Below are 20,333 nucleotides of genomic sequence, written 5' to 3'. Positions count from 1 at the left end.
TCTTACTTGAATGAGAGGAAATGAGCTGGAGATACTGCCCAAGAAATGAAGGTTACACTTAAAAGTAGGTGCGCTTTGAACAGGCTAGTGTAGGAAACATACAATACAGTGTCGCTAATGAAGCTTTCATCTGTAATGACAAGCGAATAAGAAAGAAGTTTAAAAGAAGCCTGGATAGCAATGTTAGGTAGGTTAGAGGGGATTTTGAGTTAGAATTGGGAGTTAAAGCTGTTTGTAAAAAGCAATTATAGCTGTGGAGTTGAAGGAAAACTATCTCCCTCCCCCCCACACCACCAAAGTTACTCAGTTCCTTTTATGTCATACTTCCTCTATTTATTTTCTGAAAATGAACATCAGTGGTGTCTTTTCCTCAGACTGGGGGAAGGGAAGGCAGAAGGGATGCCTTTTAGAGAGAAAGAAAGTTAAAATGTAAGAGGGTACTGTAACTTCATAGCAGGGTTAGTCCTTAGGGAGGATGTTTTGGCAAAAGAGTGCCAGGATGGGAAGATGAGGGAAACCAGAACATTGCTTTTGAGAAAGTTATCAAAGTACCCCCAAAATACTATAAAAATTGTTCAAAGAGAGCCAGCCTTCCTTTCTTTCTGGAAATGATTTATGGCAATGCATAGATGTATATCCACATAAGAGTTTTACATTTTTTTCTAGAAAATTCTGGAAAGGAGCCAAAGGAGTAGATTATATAGAATTATATGAGAACAAACCATGCAAATCTGCCCCCAATAAGGTTGAGAGGGTGGGAGCATCCTGGTTGGTACTCAAGACTCTATATTGTCTTGCTTCTGAGCATAGCAATCCAGAAGAGATGCGGATAAGACATCATTTCTCCTCTGAGCTGTTATCACAGCATCTTCTGACTTAGGAACAGGCGCCAAACCTATCTTGTTCATTAGTGTTTCCACGGAGACTTGCATAGTGCCTAGCTCATAGTAGATGTTGAATAGATGTTTATTAACTCCCTTAAAAAAAATTCTTTATTTCCTTGCCTCTGAACCCTGAATTGCCTGTCAGACTAGGCCTAGCACACTGTGCCCAGCAATTTGTCACTAAATGTTTCTACACTGAATGGAATGAAAATAGGAACTATAAAAGCAGAGAGAAGAATAAGATGAACTCCACCCCTGTAGGCTAGGAGGAAGGGAACACACCAAATGACTGAAAGGGGAGAAGAGGTGTGGCATATACCTCAGGGAAAGAGTACCTGCTTCCTCCCTTCTCCCATCCTGTGTGCAGAAACTTGAGAAAGGGGTGAGTTGAGGTCAGTACTTAGCAGAGAGGAAGGAACTAGTCTTGACTGAAAGTTGTTTTTTTTTTTTTTTTAAATCAGAATCGATGCAGCAGGTGCTTGTAGAGTCGGATGGTGATGTTGACACTGCTCCCATACTTCGTAGTCTGAGATAAGCAGGGATAGGGAATTGTTCTCACTCTAGAAAAAATGCTTATTCCTTCCGCAGAATATTTTGACTGTGAAGAAAGAGACTGTGATGAAGCCTCAGAAAGAAGGGCAGTTCTGGAGAGGATAGTCAGGGACAGTGAGAGGGAGAGTGAGCTTTTTGTGAGGACTGGGAATAAGGAAGGAAAGTAGGGGAGAGGGGAAATTTCAAGGTAAGCTGGGTTTTTTGTTGTTGGTTGGTTTGTGTGTTTTGTTTTTCAGAAAGTGGCAGCAGGTGGCCTGATTGGATCTGGTCTAGGGCCAGGGAGTCTCAGTGAACATGTTCCCGTCAAAATTCACTCTGTCTCTCTAATCTGGGCCGCTGTGACTGAGAACTGTACCGGTAGTAGCTGATGGCCTAGCCAGGCAGCAAGTGGGCGGGAATTCCCCCCGTGGGAGAAGAGTTGCTGCAGCTCCTTCGCTGCTTTGGGGGAGGGCAGAAGGCGGGGTAAGTTTGGTGGGAAACGCTGCAATTTCCTTTTTACAAGGAGCTAGAGCAGAATCCAGAATGGATGTCCTCTTTGTAGCCATTCTTGCTGTGCCACTCATCCTGGGTAAGTTCATATCTCTCCCTGGGCTTTTGAGCCAGGTCTTCTAACCATAAATGGGGAGAAACCATAAATGGTGGGAGAAAAGCAAATGAGAGGGCAGGAGGTGCAGTTCAGTAAGGAGGGATAACACTCTCCCATCGGAGTTAGATGTCAGGGGCAGAGGGAGGACCTGGAAATTAGAGACAGGAAACGGGGAGGAGAGCAGAGTCCTGTCAAAGAAGAGACAGCTGGTGCGGATGGAGCCCCAGACATGGGGAGGTTCTAACAAGAGTGAACTCAGCTCGCCATCATCACAGACTTCAGTGAGATGAGAAGGACTAAAGTGAGAGTGGACTGAGGCAGACTCCTTGAAGGTGGAGCAGTCTGAAACTATCGAGGGAAGCCAGGGTATCTTCTTTGCCAGAGAGCTGGAGAAAAAGCCTTGTATTAGTAAAGACCCAGGAGGGCTGACCTTTAGAATACTGAGTACGGGCTGCCTTCAGTGACAGGGTCCCAGAAGTAGCTTGGCTTCTTCCCTGCTTTGTTCCCAGTCTTCCAGGTGCTCTCATTGTTTCCTTTTCCTCCAGACTGTTGTGTCACTGCTTGGGGTTAAGAGAGCGAATTCAAGGAGTTTAGAAAAGATTAGCAGGAGGCCTAGAATTCCTGACCCAGTCCTGTCAAAGCCACATATTTTTAATCCTGGGAAGGAAGAAAAACTAAGGCAGATGGTTCATTTAGTCCGTCTGACTCATTCGAAGAAAGCGGGTGTTAACTGTGTTGTTCAGAGATATCCTGGAAGTTAGCATTGAAAGGAGAACCAACGCCCAAGTCCAAAAGCCTAAGGCCGTGTGTATTAGTTAATTGTGAGGAATACTGCTAAGAGGAGATCGCTCACAAATACAGTAGGTCTGGAGCATAATACTGAGAAGTAGATTTGGAGGTCTTAATTTCTGGTGTCTCCCTGCTTCCTACGTTTTTAAGGCTTCGTTTGGGTTCCAGTATGTGAAGGGACCCATTTTCAGTTCTGGGGATTCCCGGGTTGAAAGGGCACAGAGTAACAGGCCTTGTCAGCATTAAGGAGCCCGGAAGACTGAGAAGAGTTTAGAGATACAGAGGCAGGGAGATAAAAGAGGGGATGCAGAGACAAAGAATACTGACAGAGCTGAGGTCAGCGTCTGGTGTCTGTGTTGCTAAGGCTTTCCAGATGCCTCTTGACCTCTAGTCCTTGTCCTAGGACAAGAATATGAGGATGGAGAAGAACTGGAAGAGGATGAATATTATCAGGTGATCTATTATTACACAATCACCCCCAGCTATGGTGAGTACATATAAGGTTCTGATCCTTCACAGGCTGGAGAGAGGTTTGGGAGCTACTCAGTTCAGAGACTCTGACTTTTCCTTTTGCAATGGCATAACTAGATCAGAGAGAAATTTGGCCCTGAGCAAAAGCCATCAAACTCATGATGTTATTTCTCAGACTGGTGATCCTTTAGAAACAAATCTGTGCATGATTTTAGATATCAGGTTGAAAATATAAATGCATACACATTCACAAACATTTTTAACATTAGAGTTTGTTGTGTGCATCTGCTTAGTCGCTCAGTCCTGTCCGACTCTTTGCGACCCCATGGACTTTAGCCGATCAGGCTCCTCTGTCCATGGAATTTTCCAGGCAAGAATACTAGACCTGGTTGTCATATCCTATGCCAGGGTATCCTCCTGTCCCAGGGATCAACCCAAATCTCTGCATCCCCTGCATTGGCAGGCGGATTCTTTACCACTCTGTCATCTGGGAAGCCCTTAAAGTTTGTGGAATTATATTATACCGGTTAATTTTATAACTTGAGCAAACTGAAGTATTTCTTCCTCTTCTCTTTTCTGGATCTAGTGCTACCTTTCTGATTTGTAACTAATTTTTTTTCTCCTTCCCAGATGAGTTTGGTGTGAACTTCACTGTTGATTACTCTATGTTTGAGTCAGAGAACACAGTGGTGAGTGACATCTACATGATCCTCTAGGAGGATCAGGATAGGTAGCAGTTAAAAAGAAACTAGACATTGTTGAAATGTGAATAATGAACAGGAATAAAAACTAGTTAGGTGAAGCGAAACTAGGTAGTGAATCTGAAACAAATATGTTAACCACAGCTGGGAATGAAGCCAGAATGCAGTAGGTTTGCTAAGACACCGAAAGGGAGGAACAGTCCTCGAGTCAAGGGAGTTGGTGAATGGGGTGGGTACATAATCCATGCAAACATGAAGTAGGAAAAATCCCTGAGTGTAAGTCTTGGATGAGGGGTTGGAGGGAAGAAGAGGTGGTGAAGTAAAAAAGAAATCTAAATAGAGAATCTATGAGGATGTTGAACGGAGGCAATGATAACTCTGTTTCCTAATCCTACGGAGGGCAGAACAGGTTGGATGAGAAGGTGGAAGCATCAGAGACTACCATTAGTTACGAAACAGACCGCGCTGACCATCAGAAGCCTGTAATAGAGAAACCAGTGACAATGGAACCAGTGAGTGGATTGGGGATAAGGGGGGGAGGGAGACAGACATCCCTTACCCCGGATGGATCCCCAGACTGGTGACGTGGAGCAGAGGGAAGCTTTGGTGGATGGGGGAACCAAATAACTAGTACTACAATGCACGTGTTCATCTCAGATTGGCCATCATTTCTTTCACGGAGATTTAATACTAACCTTGTATACAGAACACAGGGAAGAGTTGGTGCAGTTAAATTTCAGTTGAATAGTGTTTAATGTGTTTATATACAAATACAGAGTCTAGTGCTCTGTCATGTCCAACTCTTTGAGGTTTTGTGGTCTGTAGCCCACCAGGCTCCTCTGTCCATGGAATTTTCCAGGCAAGAAATACTGGAGTGGGTTGCCATTTTCTTCTCCAGGGATCTTCCCCACCCAGGGACTGAACCCCTGTCTTTTGTGTCTCCTGCACTGGCAGTCAGATTCTTTACCACTTGGCCACCATGTTTTTGTAACCTATGTGTAAAGCTGCTAAGGATGTTGCTGCTAATGAAAAATAAATCTATGATGTTATGGTCCTCAAAGTATTCATAAAACTTTATGAAACATTTGGAACAAAATGGAAAGGTTTTTAACAGTGTTAAATTGCATACAAATTTGACAGCATACAACAAACAATTGCTTTAGGCGGTGGAAGGAGAGAGATTAGTACAGGTTGAAGTTGTCTGGAAGACTCTCAGAAGATGACTGTGCTTGAGATACTTCTTTGAAGAATAGGTGAGCTTTTGATTGGCAGTAAGTTATAAAAGGTTGAAAGCAATTCGGAAGAAGAATAGTTCTTCCAAGAGTGAAAGAGCTGCACAGACAAGGAGGATGGAACAAGAAGGGTATATTTAGTGGTTGAGGTATGACTGAAGGAGATGGTATATGAAAAGGAACAATAGGAAATTAACAAATAAAATGTTCAAGGATACATGTATTTGCTTGGTAATTTCACATATGGGAACACAGGGCCAAATTACAGAGTCTGAAGTGTCAAGGTAAATTTCAGACTTATAAACAATAGGGGGCCTAGTATGTTCTCCCAAGTGCTAAATGCACCATGAAAGTGGTATTTTTGAAAAATGATTTATCTGGTCGTATGAAGGATTCAATGGACTGGAGAGAAATTAATGAGATTTGCATCCATTAAAGGTCTGGATGAGGGAAGTGGCATTTTGTTTGTTTGTTTATTCTTGGCTGTGCTGAGTCTTCAGGGCTTCTCCTTGCAGTGGCTTCCCTTGTTTCGGAGCACAGGCTCTAGGGCAAGCAGGCTTCAGTAGTTGCAGCTCCTGGGCTCCTGAACACAGGCTCAATTGTTGTGGCCCACAGGCTTAGTTGCTCCAAGGCATGTGGGATCTTCCCGGATCAGGTATCGAACCCATGTCTCCTGCATTGACAGGTGGATTCTTTGCCACTGAGCCATCAGGAAAACCCCAGAAGTGGCATTTTTAATGGAGCAGAGAAAAATAAACACTTTGAAGAAAATGCCTTGCTTCAATGATAATTTCATATGGGCAATAAATAAGGGAGAAGGAAATGGCAACCCACTCCAGTATTCTTGCCTGGAGAATCCCAGGGATGGGGGAGCCTGGTGGGCTGCTGTCTATGGGGTCGCACAGAGTCGGACATGACTGAAGCGACTTAGCAGCAGCAGCAGCAAAATAACTTGAGTTTTAAAAATAACTTTAAGTTTTAAATATGGGCATCTCGGAAAATGGTTGACTGAAATGGGAACTGTGATCAGAGATCACAGTGATCAGAGTAATTTAGGGGGGGAGTTATAAATTTGGTATTGGCCAAGTTGAATTTATGGTCACAGCCTATGCTGCTGCCTATGCTCCAGCTCTAAGTGCAAAGTTATGAATGCAGACAAGCTCAGTAGATCCAGTATTTACAGAATACGGAAAGGCCAATGAGTGTGCCTTTAGTTAGTAGGAGAGGAATCAACCAAGGAAAAGGAAACAAATTGATTGGAGAGGTAGGTAGATAGCCAGATTTGTATTATCGAGTCTAGAAGAGAAAGTTTAATATAGTCAGTCAAAAGCTACCAATAAGTCAAGAAGGAGGTCATCGATAACCACAGAGAAAGCAGTTTCAATTGAGTGGTTGTACCAAAAGCTACTTTCTGTGGCATTAGAGAGGAAATATATTGTGAGGAAGTGGAGGGAGAGGATAGACCAACTAGCTGAGAAATCTGGTAATGAAAAAAGAAACAGATGACTTCCTTGAAAGTCCAACAGCTAAGACTCTATGCTTCCAATGCAGGGGTATGGGTTCAATCCAGGCTGGGGAACTAAGATCCCCCATGCCATGAGGTGTGGCCAAAGAGAGAAAGAGAGGAGCAACAACTAGAAAGGGCCACAGAACCAATGCAGTCTGAATACAGTTGTACATAGATGGGAGGAATCGGTAGGAATGGAAAGCTGATGACTGACAAGGACAGATAAATATTTTAAAGTATATAGTAGGCTCCCTTTTGGAGAAGGAAACGGCAACCCACTCCAGTATTCTTGCCTGAAGAATCCTGTGGACAGAGGAGCCTGGTGGGCTGCCATCTATGGGGTCGCACAGAGTCGGACACGACTGAAGCAACTTAGCATGCATGCATGCATGCATTGGAGAAGGAAATGGCAACCCACTCCAGTATTCTTGCCTGGAGAATCCCAGGGATGGGGGAGCCTGGTGGGCTGCTGTCTATGGGGTCGCACAGAGTCGGACACAACTGAAGCGACTTGGCAGCAGCAGGCTCCCTTTAGATTGTAAACTCTGTGAGGGTAGGACCAATGTCTTAATCATATTATCCCCCTATGTGGGCTTCCCCAGTGGCTCAGCAGTGAAGAATCTGCCTGCAAAGCAAGAGCCACAGGAGACCCAGGCTCGATCCCTGGGACAGGAAGATCCCCTGCAGAAGGGCACAGCAACCCATTCCAATATTCTTGCCTGCAAAATCCCATGGACAGAAGAGCCTGGTGGGCTACAGTTCATATGGTCTTAGAGACCCAACTGAAGTGACTTAGCACACATGGCACCTGTGCCTGAACCTGGTGCCTCAGACAGTAAAGAATCTGCCTGCAATGCAGGAGACCCAGGTTCAATCCCTGGGTCAGGAAGATCCCATGGAGAAGGGAATGATTATCCACTCCATTATTCTTGAAAATTCCATGAACAGAGGAGCTTGGTGGGCTGTAGTCGATGGGGTTGCATAGTCGGACACTACTGAGTGACTAATATGGCACCTAGCACGGTGACTAGCACAGTCATGTACATAGGTTAAGAAACAAAAAACATGTCACTGAATTGAGTCAGGCCTCCCTAGTATGGTCAGGAATGACTGAAAAGCACAGGGGAAAGGACTTCTTATAGTGATGGGGAGGAGGGCTGGATCTTTCTCTAAGCTCAGAGGAAAGAAGACAGAGGTTGGCATAAAGACATGGTTATCTTTCCAGAGTGGGAACTGGGTGGTGGGAAGGATGATACTAGCCTCCTATGAGGGGATGTCTGTATTTTAGCAGAGTCCAGATCTGAATGACGCTGTATCCGGTCTGCAGAGTCCTGGTCCACTCCTCCTGTCCTGGGCCCTCATTCAGGGGGTGATGTATTTCCTGTAAAAGGTAAGAGTGCAGCCACTGGCCTTGGGGGAGTTTTGAAGTTTTACCAGTATCTCCAGCTAGTGTTCCCAGCCTGGTCAATTCTCAGCTGCTTAAAGGAAGAGGGATCACATTTAGAAAAAGCTTATCTAACTTTAAGGAGGTTTAGGAGATGTTAAGGCAAAGGCCTTTGTAATAAGAGTCATTACTTTTTCTGAACTGGGATGATTTCAGGACCTCCTACAGCAGAAGCAGGTAGAAGGGACAAGAAACTTCTCCAGGTTTCCAGTCTGCCTTGAGGAATCAGAGCTGGTTTCGGCCTGGACTGGTTTAAGGTTCTGCAGGTGCCAGAGGGCAAAATGAGAGGGGCCCTGCAACCTGACAGAGTTGAGAGGCTGAAGTTCAGAAGCAGGGGCAGGAAAGGAAGGAATTTAAGTTGGTAACCACAATAAGAGGCATGAAGAAGTTTAGCAGAAGGAAGGAATGAAGGAGGGAGACACATCTAATAGATGTCATGAGGAAATCTAGCTCAAAATATAAAATCCGGGCAGTTTCCATAGAGGTGGGAGATCCTGGAAGGTTTCCTGAGTCCCCTGACCCTGATTTTCCACAAACCGCCTCCTCTCCCGATTTTTTTTTTTAGGAGAAGGAAGACTCGTTGATGGGGATTTGGGAAGAGGAGAGTAGAAGATTAAATAAATAAATGAAGTAATCTGGTTACTCTCTACTCCTTTATGAGGGCCAGTTCTAAAGCCACAACACTGAAGAGAGCACCAGGATATGTGGGAAGGATGGATTAGAGACGGAGCTCAGTTCAGCCGCTCATTCACGTCGGACTCTTTGCGACCCCATGAATCACAGCACTCCAGGCCTCCCTGTCCATCACCAACTCCTGGAGTTCACTCAAACTCTTGTCCATCGAGTCAGTGATGCCATCCAGCGACCTCATCCTCTGTCGTCCCCTTCTCCTCCTGCCCCCAATCCCTCCCAGCATCAGGGTCTTTTCCAGTGAGTCAACTCTTCGCATGAGGTGGCCAAAGTACTGGAGTTTCAGCTTTAGCATCATTCCTTCCAGTGAACACCCAGGACTGGTCTCCTTTAGGATGGACTGGTTGGATCTCCTTGCAGTCCAAGGGACTCTCAAGAGTCTTCTCCAACACCACAGTTCAAAAGCATCAATTCTTCGGTGCTCAGCTTTCTTCACAGTCCAACTCTCACATCCATACATGACCACGGGAAAAACCATAGCCTTGACTAGACGGACCTTTGTTGGCAAAGTAATGTCTCTGCTTTTCAATATGCTGTCTAGGTTGGTCATAACTTTCTTCCAAGGAGTAAGTGCCTTTTAATTTCATGGCTGCAGTCACCATCTGCGGAGTTAGGTGACAGTAGACTTAAGAGGGAATTATTAGGACCTTGGGGAGGGGGGTGGAACTTAAATTTTGGGAAGAACAGAGAAAAGCACCCACAAACAGGTTTATTCACAGCCTATAATTCCCTCTAATTCTACCGTTTTACCTTATCATATACAGGATTGAAACAATATGCTTGGAGAAAGTTGAAGTAGAACCCTTTTATCCTTTTTATAAAATAAGCACGTTGTTAAACAAACATAAACCATCAAAAGCTACTTAGAATAGATTTTAAAAATTCACACCCTTTTCTACTTACTTTCCCCACCCCTACCCCCTGCCCTCCGCCTCTAAATATGTACCTTTTTCAGTTAGTAATTAGGGCATGCAAGGACAAACTTTAAATTTTTTTTCCCCCCTTTATCCTTGCGACCCTAATCAGAACTAGGCTGCCCCCTTGTGGTCTCTTCAATGTTACAGCTTTAATCAGCCCACAGTCCCTGAGTCCCCGTCCCCTTCTCTCCACAGTGCTCTCAATACTGCAAGGGGCGTTCCCTGGTTGCTTAGTGGTTAGAACTCCCGAGCTTTCACTGCTGTTGCCCGGGTTCAGCCCCTGGTTGGGGAACTGAGATCCTGCAAGCCTCCCGGTGGTGCAGCAAAGAAAAAAAAAAAAAAAAAAACCTGCAAGGGGCAGTGAATAGTAAACTCCAGACTTTGCCACCCTCCCTTCTTCAAATCTTCTCTAGAGGACCAATGAAGAAACTAAAGCTGAACAAAGGCATAATCTAGGAAATCAGAGACCTACCCGCCTCCCCATTCCTTGTGCTAAGTAAAATAGAATTAAGGGCACAGGGCCTGAGGAACCCGGGTAGAAGTCAGGAACAACCCGGCTGGGCTTTGACCTCTAGATTGATGGCGGGCTGGCATCTGAGCTGGTAACGTGCGTGGCGGGTTATATAAGGAAAGGGCTGGAGGAGCCGCCCCAGTGGGAGCCGGGGAGAGGACGCGGTGTTCTCGGCAGAAGTCCCCACCCTCCTCACCCAACAGGGCAGGAGGCACCCAACTTGTAGGATAAGGAGGAGGAGGGGAGAGTGAAACAGAGACCGGGGAGTCACGAGGGCTGGGCCACGGAGAGCGGAGGGGGGAGGGGGGAGGAGGAGGATACACAGTGGCACACGTCCATGTTCTCACACACGTTGCAGACGCAAGTCGCTGACGGGTTCCACGTGCTGCACTTGTAAGCGGAGGCGCTGAAAAAGCGGGGACAGGGGTCGGTTACCAAGGAAGAACCAAGAGTCCCACACGGCAAGGCTCACATCTCAGATCACACTACTAGTCTGCACACTCCAGCCGCGCGGCTGCAGCACACCACCATCCTATTTAAGGCCACGGGCTCCGCCCTTTTTCTCCCCTCCCTTCTTTTCCACTCTTTTTCCATCCTCCTCCTTTTCTCATCACCGGGTCCTCCTTGCTAGCCGCATGTAGGGGCGGAGCACAGAATACTTACCATCCAACCAATCGTCCCCTGAGAGCCGCTTTATTGGCCGGACCCCTGTAAGCTGTAGCAAATGGGATGTGAACGTCAATAACGAGAGTCACGTGTCACCGGCTACACAACCAATGAGGGTGCGAGGTCTGTGTAAGCAGGGGGAAGGCACGTGCGGAGCTGCACGTGTCCTGGAGGGGGAAGGGGCGGGACCCAGTGGGAGGGAGCCGGAGGTGGGTAGCAGAGACTCGAGAGTCTGAGTAGGAGCTGCACACAGCCTGAACTGAACCAACTGACACAGGTGAGGAGACTCTGACGCCAGGGAGCGATCCGCGCGGGAGGATCAGACCCGGTGGGAGTGGGCTTTGGGACTCGTTGCAGATATTGGTATTGCAAGGATTCGCATCACGTGGCAGGTGCGACTGGAAGTGGTCCGGCGCAGGGATGGCAATCAGAAAGGTTGGGAAGAGGCGGGAGTTTCCTACAGGGTCCCTAGGTGGGTTCAAGTGCAGCAGATTTCCGGCTTGCTGGTGGTGTGAGCTCAGGTAGAGAGGCTCGCTACGGGGTCAGGATGAGACCAGAAAAGCGAACCGGAGAAAGGGGTCATATCATGTCATTTACTCTGAACTGAGGGAAGAAAGAACAGCCTGTGTCAGGCTAAGAGCTGCTCCGCAGAGGGCACAAAGGCAATCCAGGTTCTTAGTGGAGAGGGGGAGGTAGGGAAGATGACTTTTTCTATTGTGCCCGAGACAGGATAAATATTGGGAAGGGAGAGAAGAGATGTTATTATCGTATACAGTACACCCTACTCTCTCAGTCCATTTCCCAATCCTCAGATTCTGGTTTCAGACTCCCTCGCTTTGCTCTTCAGTTGCAGGTCCCGATCTTTGGGTACTCCGGGAGCTGCTCTCCAGACCCTGCTTCTGAACCTATGGATTCTCCATCTAGCGTTTCTTCCTATTCTTCCTACTCTCTTTCGTCCTCTTTTTCCACCTCCCCAGTGAACAGTGACTTTGGCTCCCCCTCCGATAGTGAGGGGGAGGACAAGTGGGCTCCTGGCCCCAAGCCAGACTCTGTTGGGCAGAAGGAAGGTTCTCGGCCCAGCCCTGGTCCTATCCGCTGCAGGCAACGACCCAAGGTTTCCAGTAACCAACATGTAGCATCTCACTCGGAACAGCGGGGCTTGGCTTCTTCTATGTCAGGATCTGGGATCAAAAGATCAAGAGATGGTGAACTGGAGACCTGTATAAACATCCAGGGTTGTACCACAGAAGGAGACCTGCTCTTTGCTCAGAAGGTAAGAGAAAGCTGGGAAAAGGAGATGGGACCAGAGTGGCTTAGTATTCATTTGGTTGATAAGGACCCCACAAGGAGAGTATTGGCTCCCAGGGATGGAAAAATAAGTACTGGTGTGGGCAATTCTTGGTCTTCTCATACCATTTGTCCTATTTTCCTACAGTGTAAAGAGCTCCAAGGATTCATACCCCCTCTCACAGACCTACTGAAGGGGCTGAAGATGGGTCGATTTGAGAGAGGTAATTATCTGATTAGTTGCATTCATTTGAGCTAGGCTCATATCTGTCTCTGTCTCCACATGTGTTTTAAATGTGTATTTCTCATAAATCTTTGGGGCCTAGATGATTCCGGTTTGCTCCTGTGACAATTTACTTAGGTGAATCGATTTTAACTCCCTTCTGTCTTTCCTTGCGCTCACTAAATTCTTGAATCTCAATCCTTGATCTCATCTTCTCTCTCCTAACCCCAGGATTGAGCACTTTCCAGCAGAGTGTGGCAATGGACAGGATCCAGCGTATCTTAGGAGTTTTGAAGAAGCCACAGATGGGGTAAGTCCCCTTCTTTTCTCTTCTTCATAAAGTGCTATTTCCAATCCTGTTCTGTGGCTTTTTTCACACCTAATGGCCTTTTTTTTAACTTTCCCTCACAGAGAACGTTATCTAGGAACTCTGTTACAGGTGGAAGGAATGTTAAAGACTTGGTTTCCTCATATAGCTGCTCAGAAATCATCATTGGGTAGTAGCAGGAACCAGCTGACCAAGGTGAGAACTTATTATCGGAGGAAAAGTTGGGGAAATAACCAAAGAAATGACGTGTACATACAGAAAGGGGCTCCCGCTCCCATTTTCTTCTGGGTCTTTTCATCTTTTCAATAAGTTTCTTTTCAAGGAAGAGAATGCCTAGATTCCTTCATAGTCTGATTTCTAGATGTTTTTTGGCTCTATTTTGTTTGGGTCATTTCTAAGAACTCTATGGAGTTTAACCCCATACCGTGTCTTGTAGCTTATCTGCTTTCTGTATAGATAACAGAAGACTTTTTACCTGGCCAAATGAATCATGCAGGAAGATTCCACAGCTTGTCTATGAAAATCTTTTCTCCTCTGCTGCTTCTAAGCTGCTTTTCCTCTCCTTTTTACTCCTACCGAAGGATCCTTGTATCCCTCTGGAAGCATGGGTATTGAGGAATGATCACAGTTCTTAAGGAACTCAACACAGAAAATTAGAACTTAAAATACAAAAATTGGAAAATGATGATTCCAATTAAAAACTTTAGAAAGACGTTCTAAAATGAATTTGTTTATAAAGAGTGGAAATTTGTGAGACTGTTAGTTTTATTTTGTATACATCTGAATTGTTGTTTAGTTGCTAAGTCATGTCCGGACTGTAGCCGGCCAAGCTCCTCTGTCCATGGGTTTCCCAGCCAAGAATACTAGAGTCGGTTGCCATTTCCTTCTCCAGGGCATCTTCCCAACCCAGGGATCAAACCTGCATCTCCTGCATTGGCAGGCGGATTCTCTACCACTGAGCCACCAGGGAAGCCCTTAAATGTCTGAATAGCCAGTGCTATATAGTATGTGGTATATATAGTAGGGCTTCAAAAATTTGGTTACTAAAACTTTTACTTAATCATGGCCTGGCAGGAAATTATCTATTGCATAAAGCAAGGTATGTTAGCATTACAGAGTTCCCAAGGAAACCAAGATTTAAGCATCCAGGTGGAAGTAATCTGAAAGCTTTCTCACATAATTTTTTCTCTTTTCTTCCCTCTCCCTAGTATTTTCCAAGCCACCACAGTTATCCAGCTGCTTCCTCTCCTGCACCTTCCATGGAAAAGATGGACCAGACACAGCTAGGACAGCTAGTATTAAAACCAAAGCAGCCTTGGCACCTCACCGAATGGCCAGCTATGAACCTCACTTGGATCCACACTACTCCAATTTGCAATCCCCCTCTCAGTTCCCCAGGTACCATCTCCTTTAGCCATGGTCCTTTAGGCACTGGAACCAGCATTGGTGTCATCCTTTTCCTCCAGCATGGAGTACAGCCCTTGACTCACTCAGCCCCAATCACTCCAGTTCCATCTACGACAGCATCTCCTGTCATCCCTGGTAATCATCAGAAACTATCTGCAGAGGGGTCTCATTATTACAATTTTCCAGTAACTCTGCCATCAAACTGTAGCTGTGCCCTTTCCCCTCTTGGTCTACCTGCCTCGACCAGAGAGAGGACCACAGGACACCTGGAACAGATGAGAGGCCATCCTGCAGTTGCTCCTGCTGTCCATCCTCTCGACCCCTAATCCAGGACCTGAGACTGTAGTTTCTAATTTGTGTAAATATATGTCTCTCTCTCTTTTTTTTTACTTTTAATGTGTGCATTTGTGTTGAAGAAAGAGAAATCCTTTATGATTAAATACATTTTATACCTAAAGAGTTTACTCACTGGGGGAAATTGAAACCTTTTGCCTCAACCTTTTTTCCTCTGACCTGCAGAAAAGAAAGGGGAGGGAAATGTTTGTGAACCCAAGCTCCACCAAATTAGAGGTCTGGATGGGACAATATTATGTCCTGCGGGAGAGGAAAAGGGACTCTCTGCTGCTAAGTTCCTAGGAAACACCTTTGGGACAGTTAGGGGTTCAAAGCTGGGTCTGTTTTTTCATTCAGGCTCAGAGACTAGTACCTTTCCCTTTGTGTGTCTCATGCTTGTAACCTTCCAGCTGGTCCAGACTAGCAGGTTCTACCACTCAGGGGTAGCTCTTTGCTTCACTGGGAGCTGTTGATTCTTGTGGATAAATGCATAATGTAATGTACTGCTGTCAGGAAAGGGACACCAAAGCCAGAACAGCCACCGTGGTTGCTAGTTTTGAAGAGGAAGGGATGCCTTAGAACTGTCAGAATGGTGAGTCCTCTTAGATGCTGGGCCTAATCATTATTCAAAAGCTTCAGCTGCTAAATGTATGTTACCCAGTGTCATCAGACCACAAAAGTGAAGTCTGTGAATTTACTTACCTCTGCTCTTCTCCATGTATTGTTCTTTCTGATCTATCCCAGTTTCCATCACAACCATGTCCTCTCCCAGCCTTAGCGATGTATCAGGCTACCTTGTCATTTTACTTATATTGCATATTGGCTGCGTAGCATATTTCTCATAGCTAATTGTACATCTTTCACCTGTTTCTCAACTCTGTTCTCAGTAGATTATTGTCTCCTTTTATTTCAGACAACATGCTCTCTCTTCTAAGGCAAACTGCTCCAGTTGTGCTTTTGATTACCTTTCACCTCTGGAATTTCTGCTGAATCACTTGTCCCTTCTTTACTTTGCAACTTCCGATTGTTATTGATTTGTTTATGCTTTCTTCCCTCCTGCAAGTATGATCAGGTACCCTCTTCATGAAAATATCTCTTGACTCTACTTGCCCTCTTTCCCGTCTTTTTTCTCTAATTCTTTTTATTTATGTATGTATTTATTTAGCTGCACCAGGTCTTATTTGTGGCACCTGGGATCTTCATTGCGTAGGCTTAGTTGCCCCGCAGCCTGTGGGATCTTTGTTCCCCAACCAGGGATCGAATCTGTGGCCCCTGCATTGAAAGGTGGATTCTTAGCCACTGGACCACCAGTGGCTAAGGGGAAGTCCCTTTTCTTTATTCTTTAATTCTTGACAGAGTAGTCTAATCATACTCTTTCTGACTCCTTCCTATCACATAATCCTTAAATCTTACAGCCTAGCCTCCACCGCACCCTCTTAGTCACTAATGATCTTACAGAATTTGAGTATCATAAAGTAGCTTCCACCCAATCAATAGCTAAATCCAGGGGCTTTACAAAGGCTAGGTACTCAGTGCTCTCAGAGTGCTCTTCTCCCTTGGATCCCATGTCAGCACACTATCCTAATTCTCCTCTTACCTATCTGGCAACAACTTCTATATCTCGTAATAGCCTCACTTCTGCCCACTCCAGAGTATGGGTGTTCCCTTAGGCTCAATCCTTGGCTCTTTAACTATATTCTTTCACTTCAAGCTTTCATCTTCTTCATGGCTCTAATTATTACCTCAACTTAGAAGACTTCTGAAGCTTCCTCTCCAGTCTCAATCTTTCCCATGAGATGACATACTGAATGTATACATTTCTGCTGGACAGTTTCATTTACTCATTACTAATACTTAAAACTTATTAAACGTTTCAGCATTTTAGAGCCAAGAGGGTGACATGAGAGTGTGATTAGTCTATTCAGTTGTGTCCTAATCTTTTCGACCCTGTGGACTGTAGCCTGCCAGGCTCCTCTGCCCATGGGATTCTCCAAGAAAGAATACTGGAGTGAGTTCCCATTTCTTCCTCCAGAGGATCTTCCCAATCCAGGGACCAAACCGTGTCTGCTGTATTGGCAGGCAGATTCTTTACCTCTGAGCCATCAGAGAAGCCCCAAGAAGGTATTATTTGTAATTTTATAAATGAGGACACTTAGGTAGCTTGTGTAAGACAAAACAATGTGTCATACAGGACTCTTGTTTTCCAGTCTGATGCCTTTTCTAGTGTTGACCAATCAAATTAGTGTTCTTCCTGTTCTGCCTTTTTACAGCCTCTTTTTCTTCTGTTAATGCTGCCTATAGTACCATCTTTTTTCTAGATAACTAGGTTTAAAAGTTGGTGCTATTTAGTCACCAAATCCTTTTTATTCTATATTTGGAATGGCTCTTAAAATCTGTTTCTTCCTTTCCATTCCATCACCACCTCTTTGGTCTAAAACTTGGCTATAGCAATAGCTTCTCTTACCTCTAATCCCTTCTCACTTAAAAACAGATTAATTTTCCTGAAACAATGCTTTGCATGTCATTTCCTATTCAATGGCTCTCTGATATTTTGAGAAGAAAATCCAAAGCAAAGTCAAGGCCTCTGTTTCTCTCTCTGCTCCCATGCATGATCCGTCTGTTCTACGCTGTTTTGTTGTTGCTTGCTCCCAGAAACTGTAAGCCTTTTTGCCTCTAAACTCTTGTTCATGCCACTCACCTTGCCCAGCCTTTCTGCCCTCTGTTAACTAAGCCCTCCGCTTCTTTCAGTGACTAACTCAAGTCCTCTCAATTGTTTGCCCCATTAAACACGATCTATATGCTTAGGCTTTGGCCCTTTACTCCATCAAATGAAAGGAGGTATATAAACTGCCTAGTATTTGGTATCTAATTTGGTATCTAATACCCTGATATAAGATTCTCAAAAACACTACTTTTCCTCTTCCTTTCTTTCAAAATATTTTTCCGTGTTATCCCTTTTGATTCCCATGACAAATTATGTGTGATTGAAGGCACATATTAGTTCAATTTTACAGATGAGGGAACAGACTGAGTTTAAATAAGTGGTCAGCAAAGCAAGATACATGCTTTGTGGGCCATACATCTTGCTGGAACTACCCAGCGCTGTCATTGTAGCCCAAACAGTCATACCTAATATATAAACACACAGCAGAACTGTGTTCCAATAAGTTTTTTTTTTTAATTTTTGATTCATTTTTTTTTTGGCTGTCAGTCTTCGTTGATGTGAGCAGGTTTCTCTAGTTGAGGCAAGTGGGGCTTGCTCTTCATTGCAGTACACAGCCTTCTCGTGGTGGCTTCTCTTGTTGGGGAACATGGGCTCTAAGTGCTCAGGCTCAGTAGTTGTGGCACATGGCCTTAGTTCCTCCAAGGCATGTGGAATCTTCCCAGACCAGGGATCGAACCCATGTTCCCTACATTGGCAGGCGGATTCTTAACCAGTTGACCACCAGGGAAGTCCCAATAAAGTTTATTTACAAAAACAAGAATGGGGCTGGATTTGACCTGTAGGCAGTACTTTGCAGACTACTGATTTAAGTGATTTGTTCAAGGTCATATGCCTGATGAGTATCAGAATTTTGATAGAATCCAGATCACCTGACTTCCAATCCAGTGTTTTTCTACTACAGTATGTTGCTGGCTATATAATTTATTTTGCATTCATCATACGCTACCTTGTTGTACTATTTATCTTTTTGGACACTTACTATGTTTTGGTAGTTCAAGAGGCAGTGGAGGAACTTCCCAGGTGGTATAGTGGATAAGAATATGCCTGCCAATGCAAGGGACAAGGGTTTGATCCCTGGTCAGGGAAGATTCCATATGCTGCAGAGCAACTAAGCCTGCCTGCCACAAATATTGAAGCCTGAACACTCTAGGGCTGGAAAGCTACAACTAATGCTACAACTCTTTAGTTGTAGCAACTAATGTGCTGCAACTACTGAAGCTCATGCTCCTAGAGCCTGTGCTCTGCATCAGGGGAGGCCACTGCAATGAGAAGCCAAGCACCACAATGAAGAGTAACTCCTGTTCACTGCAACTAGAGAAAACCTACATGCAGGAACAAAGACATAGCGCAGTGGTGAACGTTTGTGAAAGTCGCTCAGTTCAGTTCAGTTCAGTCGCTCAGTCGTGTCTGACTCTTTGCGACCCCATGAATCACAGCACACCAGGCCTCCCTGTCCATCACCAACTCCCAGAGTTCACTCAAACTCATGTCCATTGAGTCAGTGATGCCATCCAGCCATCTCATCCTTTGTCGTCCCCTTCTCCTCCTGCCCCCAATTCCTCCCAGCATCAGGGTCTTTTCCAATGAGTTGACTCTTTGCATGAGGTGGCCAGAGTATTGGAGTTTCAGCTTTAGCATCAGTCCTTCCAATGAGCACCCAGGACTGGTTTCCTTTAGGATGGACTGGTTGGATCTCCTTGCAGTCCAAGGGACTCTCAAGAGTCTTCTCCAACACCACAGTTCAAAAGCATCTTCCGCGCTCAGCCTTCTTCACAGTCCAACTCTCACATCCATACATGACCACTGTGAAAACCATAGCCTTGACTGGACAAAACTTTGTTGGCAAAGTAATATCTCTGCTTTTTAATATGCTGTCTAGGTTGGTCATAACTTTCCTTCCAAGGAGTAAGCGTCTTTAATTTCATGGCTGCAGTCACCATCTGCAGTGATTTTGGAACCCCCAAAAATAAAGTCTGACACTGTTTCCACTGTTTCCCCATCTATTTCCCATGAAGTGATGGGGCCAGATGCCATGATCTTAGTTTTCTGAATGTTGAGCTTAAAGTCGCTCAGTCGTGTCCAACTCAGGGAATTCTCTAGGCCAGAATACTGGAGTGGGTAACCTTTCCCTTCTACAGAGGATCTTCCCAACCCAGAAATGGAACTGAGGTCTCCTGGACTGCAGGTGGATTCTTTACCAACTGAGCTATCAGGGAAGCCAACCAAAAGTAATAATAAGTAAATAAGAGGTAGTCGGATGACACAAAGTAGGCACTCCATAAAAGTTTGTTGATAAGCAAAATCATGTCCCAGACTAACTCTATTTTGGTTACTTTGAACCTGGCTTACTTTAAGGCAGGCTTCAGTTTTTGTGAGTCCTATTAGCATAACTGATGTGGATGCATCTGTCTCTGTGTATGTTCCTGTGTGTTTCAGGGGAGTTACCCAAAGAACGGTATTGCACAAGTACCTGATTGACATGCTTTCTTCTTCTGAGCCTTTCCCTACTGTTTTCCAGTAGCCATTTCCAGTAAATCTGAACTTATATGAATACCCATAAAATAAGATATATGTAGACATAACATATGAATAAAAGGAAAGCTGGTTCCACAATGAGGAAAAAGTAAAAAAAAAAAAAGTTTCTACTAAGTCTCACTAGGAGACAAATGGGATAGAAGCTGGCATAAAAGAGTCTGATTCTAAATCCTTTAGATGAGTTTTCTGACTCTTTAGTGATTCCACTTTGTTTAGTGAAATGTCTAGGGAGATGGTGATATAGGAAACTGATAGTATGTTATTTCATTTCTTGCCCTTAGATTTTTGGGTGTAAAACTGTTTTCCATCCGCAGTTCGCTACGTTGTGTTCTATTCTTTTGTGACCACCCACCACCCTGCCCCAACCCCCCCCCCCCCCCAATGGACTGTAGGTAGTAATGTGCCAGGCTCCTCTGTCCATGGGATTTCCCAGTAAAGGATACACAGTGGAGTGGGTTGCCATTTCCTTCTCCAGAGGATCTTCCCCACCCAGGGATCGAATTCGGGTCTCCTGCACTGGCAGGTGGATTCTTCCCACTGAGCCA

General features: G+C 45.0%; 2 protein-coding genes across 4 annotated transcripts; both read left to right on the top strand.

Moving 5' to 3' along the window:
- The first annotated feature begins 1,366 nt into the window (after positions 1 to 1,366).
- C3H1orf54 (chromosome 3 C1orf54 homolog) lies at positions 1,367 to 8,808 on the top strand. Of its 2 annotated transcripts, none has more exons than XM_027534708.1 (6): positions 1,367 to 2,004; positions 3,215 to 3,298; positions 3,913 to 3,971; positions 4,388 to 4,495; positions 8,014 to 8,112; positions 8,732 to 8,808. In XM_027534708.1, exons 1-5 carry the CDS (start codon positions 1,959 to 1,961, stop codon positions 8,107 to 8,109), a joined length of 393 nt encoding a protein of 130 aa, XP_027390509.1. In that variant the 5' UTR covers positions 1,367 to 1,958; the 3' UTR covers positions 8,110 to 8,112; positions 8,732 to 8,808. The 2 variants fall into 2 exon arrangements, with proteins under 2 accessions (XP_027390509.1, XP_027390502.1); XM_027534701.1 differs by having other exon boundaries at positions 8,011 to 8,112.
- A 2,334-nt stretch (positions 8,809 to 11,142) lies between these two features.
- CIART (circadian associated repressor of transcription) lies at positions 11,143 to 14,652 on the top strand. 2 transcript variants are annotated; one of them, XM_027534636.1, is made up of 6 exons: positions 11,143 to 11,227; positions 11,798 to 12,223; positions 12,386 to 12,461; positions 12,692 to 12,770; positions 12,872 to 12,983; positions 13,997 to 14,652. In XM_027534636.1, exons 2-6 carry the CDS (start codon positions 11,858 to 11,860, stop codon positions 14,519 to 14,521), a joined length of 1,158 nt encoding a protein of 385 aa, XP_027390437.1. In that variant the 5' UTR covers positions 11,143 to 11,227; positions 11,798 to 11,857; the 3' UTR covers positions 14,522 to 14,652. The 2 variants fall into 2 exon arrangements, with proteins under 2 accessions (XP_027390437.1, XP_027390443.1); XM_027534642.1 differs by having other exon boundaries at positions 11,153 to 11,227; positions 12,052 to 12,223.
- The last annotated feature ends 5,681 nt before the right edge of the window (positions 14,653 to 20,333 follow it).

This window comes from Bos indicus x Bos taurus, chromosome 3, assembly GCF_003369695.1.
Source record: "Bos indicus x Bos taurus breed Angus x Brahman F1 hybrid chromosome 3, Bos_hybrid_MaternalHap_v2.0, whole genome shotgun sequence".
Taxonomy (NCBI): domain Eukaryota; kingdom Metazoa; phylum Chordata; class Mammalia; order Artiodactyla; family Bovidae; genus Bos; species Bos indicus x Bos taurus.
The sequence above is the reverse complement of the archived record's forward strand: the minus strand, read 5'-3'. Positions and strand labels throughout refer to the sequence as shown.

What these genes read in the sequence shown, in the direction of transcription:
- C3H1orf54 (XM_027534701.1), top strand. Translation starts at nt 1,959, where the DNA reads ATGGATGTCCTCTTTGTAGCCATTCTTGCTGTGCCACTCATCCTGG. An exon ending in CACAATCACCCCCAGCTATG is followed by an intron (nt 3,299 to 3,912) that starts GTGAGTACATAT and finishes TCTCCTTCCCAG; the next exon opens with ATGAGTTTGGTGTGAACTTC. An exon ending in TTGAGTCAGAGAACACAGTG is followed by an intron (nt 3,972 to 4,387) that starts GTGAGTGACATC and finishes TACGGAGGGCAG; the next exon opens with AACAGGTTGGATGAGAAGGT.
- CIART (XM_027534636.1), top strand. Translation starts at nt 11,858, where the DNA reads ATGGATTCTCCATCTAGCGTTTCTTCCTATTCTTCCTACTCTCTTTCG. An exon ending in ACCTGCTCTTTGCTCAGAAG is followed by an intron (nt 12,224 to 12,385) that starts GTAAGAGAAAGC and finishes ATTTTCCTACAG; the next exon opens with TGTAAAGAGCTCCAAGGATT. An exon ending in GATGGGTCGATTTGAGAGAG is followed by an intron (nt 12,462 to 12,691) that starts GTAATTATCTGA and finishes TCCTAACCCCAG; the next exon opens with GATTGAGCACTTTCCAGCAG.